This window comes from Phaethon lepturus, unplaced genomic scaffold (assembly GCF_000687285.1).
Source record: "Phaethon lepturus isolate BGI_N335 unplaced genomic scaffold, ASM68728v1 scaffold27793, whole genome shotgun sequence".
NCBI classification, from domain to species: Eukaryota; Metazoa; Chordata; class Aves; order Phaethontiformes; family Phaethontidae; genus Phaethon; species Phaethon lepturus.
Genome location: NW_010530148.1, coordinates 1 through 6,332, shown reverse-complemented (window position 1 = coordinate 6,332; position 6,332 = coordinate 1). Strand labels below are relative to the sequence as shown.

The 6,332-nt window shown below is 49.0% G+C and overlaps 1 protein-coding gene across 1 annotated transcript in view; it reads right to left on the bottom strand.

The window, feature by feature from the left end:
* The window catches only part of COL23A1 (collagen, type XXIII, alpha 1), a 17,949-nt gene extending 11,623 nt beyond the window's left edge, over positions 1-6,326 (bottom strand). The window contains exons 1-8 of the mRNA XM_010284192.1: positions 6,288-6,326; positions 5,820-5,855; positions 5,309-5,335; positions 4,848-4,874; positions 3,750-3,794; positions 3,100-3,162; positions 1,768-1,812; positions 1,190-1,267 (exon numbers count right to left, since the gene is read on the bottom strand). Coding sequence (XP_010282494.1) covers positions 1,190-1,267; positions 1,768-1,812; positions 3,100-3,162; positions 3,750-3,794; positions 4,848-4,874; positions 5,309-5,335; positions 5,820-5,855; positions 6,288-6,326 — 360 coding nt within the window. The remainder of the gene's footprint in view (positions 1-1,189; positions 1,268-1,767; positions 1,813-3,099; positions 3,163-3,749; positions 3,795-4,847; positions 4,875-5,308; positions 5,336-5,819; positions 5,856-6,287) is intronic.
* Between the last annotated feature and the right edge of the window lie 6 nt (positions 6,327-6,332).

The window sequence follows — 6,332 nt, the reverse complement described above, 5'->3', positions numbered from 1 at the left end:
TGCTGAAACCAGTGCCAACCGGCCGGGGGGGTCCAATTAAAAAGGGGAAATGAAGGAGTTTGTGTGAGCACTAACAGCAGGAAAACCTTGCACACTTAAATAAGCTGTTTTTCCTGGGCGCTGCTGGGTGCGGAGACCATGAACCGCCTCAAGATGAACTAATATTTTGCAACTTGCAAATTATCTCAAACAGCAAAACTCAGGGTCTCGCTCAGCTGAAAAACAAAACAGTATTACATCCCAAAGCACCTTTTTCCATGACTGCATACTCAAACACCGTTACGTTTAATCACACTGGAAGCCGGGTAAAGCCACCTCTTTCCAGAGCTCTGTCCGTGAGACAGGTCAGTGCACAAACACCGAAAACAGCTAATAAGCAGGGAAATGGCAAAGTTAGTGAGGTTCAGTGACGTGCCCCTCGGCAACCCCCGCAAGCCGCACACGGGAGAGGGTCTGGGCCCAGAGATGAAGCGTCCGGACGCGTGTCGGAGCTTCTCCACAAGCACCGCACTCCACAAACGCCACTCACAGCGCTGCATGCCGTGCAGACATCTGCCAAAAGGGTGATTACCATCACTTTGTGTATCCCTGCAGCCTGTTATAAAACAATTAGGATGGTCCTCAAATGTGTCTGTAATTAAGTATTTCTTCTATTTGGCTGCTTTCATCTTAACAAACACAGCAGGGCGCGGCTCGGTCGGGCAGGTTAGGGCTCGGGCACCGCTCCCCCTCCACCACCGCTTGCAGAGAAAACCGCCCCAGATGATGCGCGGTGAAAACCGCGGCTCCGCACCGCGCTGCGGCATGGCGGGGGGAGCAGCACCCCGCAGCGGCGGCGGGTAAGCCATAATTGGGCTGCGAACACCTGTTGCAACAGGCGTTTACACAGCACGGGCTGTGTCGGGTCGCTTCTACCTGCAGAATATCAACTGGCATCCCACATCCTCATCCCACATCCTCATCCCACTGAGTTCACAGCCTCGAGTTTTGCCACCGTTTTTGCTGGTAGATCCTAAATATCCTCAGCCCCCAGACGCAATAAGCTCTTCCCTCCCGGCCAGCTCTGTGCCGAAACCCAGATCTCGGGAAGGAGCAGTAGGACAGGGACAAACACCGTGCCACATCGCCACGGTGGCCGAGCTCGGCATGTAACCCGCAGGAACCGGCATGGCCTCGGTGCGGGGCTTACCTTGAGCGCATCCAGGATTCGGCCGTCGTAGTCGATCACTACGGTGTCACCCTGTTCCCCTTTCAGGCCGGGGGGACCCTGCAAGCAGGGACGAACCCTATTTAGTTCTTGCAACTTCTGAGAAGCAGGTGGTATGAAAGCAAAGACCTGACACCCAGGTGTTTGAGGATTATCACCTTGCAAATGCCATCGATTTGATCAATTCCTAGCCTGACAGCTGTAACTGTCATCCAACCAAACCTCAAAAGGGCATAAATTCGGGTAACGGAGAAGCGCATAGAAATCCTCACTCGATAACCCCTATTCGCAGCTTCCCTCTTGCAACAAAAGGGTGGCAGGGTGGTCGCACTGATATGAAAATGGGACTTGACTGCATTTCCCAGAGCTATCTCCCGTGGCAGCGTCTGGTACCTACATAGTGATTTGTTTAGATATGCAGCATCTCTATTTTCTAGCATGGAACTGATACTGAAGCGATTCAACTACGTATTAAGCAGAAAGAGGTGGTGGGGAAACAGCTCAGGTCGAGGCAAATATGCAACTCCAAACCAGAAAAGAAAAACCCTGAACATCCATACCCGGGGTCCAATGGAGCCAATTCCTCCCTTCTCACCAGGTTCACCCTGAAAAATAAAAATCATACTTTTGGTTTAAAAAGACCAAAGAAAATATAGGATATTTATCTTAAAGATCCTGTAACTACATGAGATGTCAAGATGTGTTTTAGATCAAGAAAAAGTACGGCACTGACAAGGAACGGCTCCTAGCAAAAAGATAGATAGGTTTTGCAGAAAATAACATTGGTGCGAGCTTGTTGGCAATAAGAAAACGTCTCATCGCAGCGGGAGCAGAGCAGCGTGCTCGGGGCTGAGCTCCCCGTAACGGCGATGTGCCGTGCCACTCCCCGGCTCCCAGCCCCGGCTCTTTGTGATGAAGTTTCACATGGCTCTCTCTCTGCTTTAGGCTGAATTTTGCGTGTGGAAAGTTTCAGCCGACACGTTTAAAACATTTTCGAGGGCGAGTTTAAGGAAAAGGGCTGTGCCAAATCTGCCCCTCCCCCCCCCCCTTTTTTTTCCCTTTTTCTTTTCTTTTCTTTTTTTGAAAGTTGGAAAGTTTTGGACAGCTGTAGCACTCTCACAGCAGTGACCTGAAATTCAGTTCAGGATTCAAAAAATGTACCTTTTGCCATACCCACGGAAATCCATTTACTGGCAAAATTAAAGCCCTCCAAAAAAATTAAAAATGGTATAAAAGCAAAGACTCTGCATAGGAAAACTCAATTCAGCAGATCCCAGGGGAACAAACCAGTGCTGCTGCTATGGTTTTATAAAAAAAAAGTTAAGGGTCACCCAAGCCCATGGTTCTTCATCATATACAGTTTCTTGCCCAAGAAGGAGCCACGACTGTTTGATACAGAAAACACGACTGGATACAGATCCTGCTAAATAAGAAGCAGCTGAGGGGGGAAATAACGGCCCACAAACGCTGTCCGGGTCTCATCATCACCACTTAACATATCCAGACTGTCTCACTGCATTTCTTGGCAGTTAGGAAGGTCAGCGGAACAGGACGGCACGTAAGTGCTCTGGGCTTTGAAGCGTTACCGCAGCCATCAATACCTCGGATCAAAATATGACCAGAGGTTTAGTTCTTTTTGGGAAAAAGAGGCAATTCAATGAAAAACATGCAAGGAGATGATTTTAAAAACTCTTATGCTGATCTCTGCTTGAATCCAGCTTTCATTAAATCATCAGGAAAAGGTAAAATACTTCTTAACGTCCCCCTGTTTTGTGTCAGTTTGGGCATTTTATGAGCCTTTTAGAATGCAAAGGCTAAACCACGTACTGAGCTGAAAGCCTCTGCCTCCGCAGCGCTGTGCCCAGCCTCCCGGCTAATGGACTTTTATTTACCTTGGGTCCTGGCAAGCCATCTGTGCCGTTCTCTCCCTTGGGACCCACGCTTCCTTTTTCACCCTGAAAACAAGACAATTTCGACAAATGCTGTATGGGTAGGTTGGAAAGCAGGTTTCTTTAGGTTAGAATTTTCTTGCTTTATCTTTACAATTACATACATGGGTGAGCAAAGCTCTGCTTTTAGCCTGAAATTTGTGGCGTTGCCTAGGTGCAAAAGGGGAGTTTTTGAGATAAAAATGAAGCTTTCAGGCTTAACAGTTTGGCTGTGGGTGGTGTGTTCAGCCATAAAGTCAGCCCCAAAACGACAGCATCTGGAGAAAGCTCCTGTGGAGAGCCTGCTGCGCCCTGATCTGGGCAGTGCAAGCCCACATCCCGAACTCCCCGATGTACTTCTGCGAGAGGAACCTCTAAATGGCAATTCTGTGCCAGGGTCAACAAGCTGCATTTGCAAACTTCTTCTGGGAAGAGCTATCGTGGCAGAGGAGTGGGTTATCCTTATTTTTCTTTGTTTGTTTGTTTGTTCATTTTCGATGTCAGGGGAGAAATGTTCTTCTCAACCTGCCCCAACTGTGATACCGTGCCAAGAAACCAGGCAGCAGAAGATGCTGCCAAGCTCATACGTTAGATGGACACAGAGCAGAACATACCTTAGGGCCCACAAGTCCTGGTTCCCCAGGGATCCCATCATCACCCTGATGAAACAAAACATAAGAAGTGAAATACCAAGAGCTTGTACACACTTATCATTAGGATCCAACGTGTCATTTAACCCCACAGAGTGTTGCGCAGGCCTGAGACCCACTCAGGTTTGCAGGATTCCAGCTCTGCCGCTGCCTCGGGGAGGTGGATGGGCATCTCCCAGACCTTGCTTACAGCAGGCCCTGGGGAAGTACTCTCCCACCTTCAACAGAAATTAGAGGTTTAAACCATTTAGGCTTTCAGGGACCCAAAGACCTCCTGCAAGCTATCTCCCATCCTCACGGACTTCATCCCAAGTCACCAGCAAGCCCATCTGCCAGGAGGTTTTCTTGTTTCCCTTGTCATGCTTTGTTGTCCTCCTGGAGTAAATCCACTTCGTAGGTGAAGAGGTTAATTTTACTGGACAGTTATGAAATTTTTTAAGCCAAATTCTGGCCTGAAAAACAACCACGGCCACATCTGTTTTGGGGCAAAGCAGTAAGAGGGAAAGGCTGGGCCCTGTCAGCGCTTTGGCTTCAGCTAAAGGCAGTGATTTATCCACTGCTCGATGGCAGCACCAGAAGAAAACGTGGAGAGCTCAGACACGTGAACCTCCTGCAGCCTTTGGCACCTGACCCAAGCAGCGTGCCCACCCTTACGAGAGTGGACAACCCACGAGAGCGAGGTGCTGTGCGGCGATGCCCATCCCGGGAGCCTCAAACCCACCCCGGGGGCCCCTGGGCATTAACAGCCTCCAGGCGCTTCCTGGTTCAGCTGGAATTATTGGAGCGAAAGGGCTCGAGACCTACTGCTTTGTTTGGCGTTTGCTGTTTTATTCTTTGTCTATTGGGCAGATGTGATTGCAGCTTCTGGCTTGCTTGTGGTAATGAAAACCAGGCTGGAGACACAGCGTGCCCGTGCTTCGGGGTCGCATGTGCAAGAGAGCCCGGGGAACACAAGGAAAGGCTCGGTACGGACAGCCACGGCCACGGCTTCTCCATCAGTCTGTGGCAATGGTTTCCCTAGTCGAACACTGAGCAAAGCAAAGAAAAAAATCACCGTTTTACCTTTTTCCCTTGGATGCCGGGCTCACCCTTCGATGGCAACAAACACAGAAGAAAAAGTAGTTTAGGGACATACGAGAAAATACGATCAATTGTACAGGTACTCAAAATTGGCTGTAAAGTTAAAATACTCAGTTTGTGTTGATCTTCATCCCCCCTCTCAAATGCAAGAAAGCACATTCCCAAAGCACACCAGCTGCCAGCCCTCCATGGCTCCCTCCACCCCCATTTCAAGGTTTGAATGTGGGCAGCGGTTGTGCTTTTTGCATATGTGACACATCAGGCAGACATCTGCAGCTCCAAGTCAACAGTTAATTTGATACCTTAAAAATTCCATATGTGATCAATACAGATGAGTACAAGTCCAGTGAGAAATACATACGGTCATCTCCACCTCCCTGATGCCATGATATTTTAAGAATTCTTGTTAAAATTAGACATATTAGAAATTATTTATTACTCACCTTTGGTCCTGGGGGTCCCCTGGCACCCTGTTGAATTTAAGAGTAGTTGGTATACTTGTTTGACAATAGAGGGTAACGGGATAAAAACATCTGTACTTTAATACCCACGAAAAAAACCCCTGACAGATGCCAACTTCTCATCTTCCTTTACAAATACAGCTGTAAGTTCTCCGTGCTCCCAGTAATTAATAAATATCCTTTTATGACTTGTGTATTTTATGTGTAATAAGCACCTTTTATACCCAACCTAGACCTTAGTGAATTTTGCGTTACAATTCCACGAGGCTTTAGAGGGGCAGAAGTGGGGATACAGGGGCAGCACATCCCTCTGGAGGAGCCAAGGGGACAAAGAATGGCCCCTCTTCTCCCCGCTGGCACAGGTACCCCTGGACAAACATCCATTTTAGGGCAACTATAATTTCCCATGGGGCTTTTTGGCCTCCATAAGCACTGACACAAAACCACTTGCTGCAGCGAGGGGCACACACGGGTGCTTCTGGGCGATACTAACCATGAGGCCGTCCTCTCCCGGCTCGCCTTTGAGACCCTGCAAAAATAGAAAGGTCCACATTGAAAATTCTCCAAAATGCTCAGCAATAATCACAACGTTCAGCAGCATTATGAATTAGCCTATTTTTTTCTTAAATAAATTGCCCATGATCTGGAGATTTGCAACAGGTTGTCCGAAGGCTACAGATCGGGAAAGAGAGCTCCTCTGGACTCTCCAGTTACAACCAGCACCTGCAAATACACGCTCCAGGTCCAGCTCTTTGCTCCAAAGCTGAAGATGGAAGGCCCTCTCCCGCTTTGCCCCAAAGCTTTGCTGTATGAGCAGCCATCAGAGCCCAACTGCTGGCTCAGGCTGGGGACCCAGGGGTGGGGGTGGCAGCACCAGGGAAGGGGACACCCTTCACCCTCTTCTTCCTCGCTGGGGTGGGGACTGCCCAGCATGTGCTCGCTGCGCATCTCCCGTCCTTACAGGGGGGCCTGGAGGTCCTCTTGGGCCATCTTTTCCCATGTCACC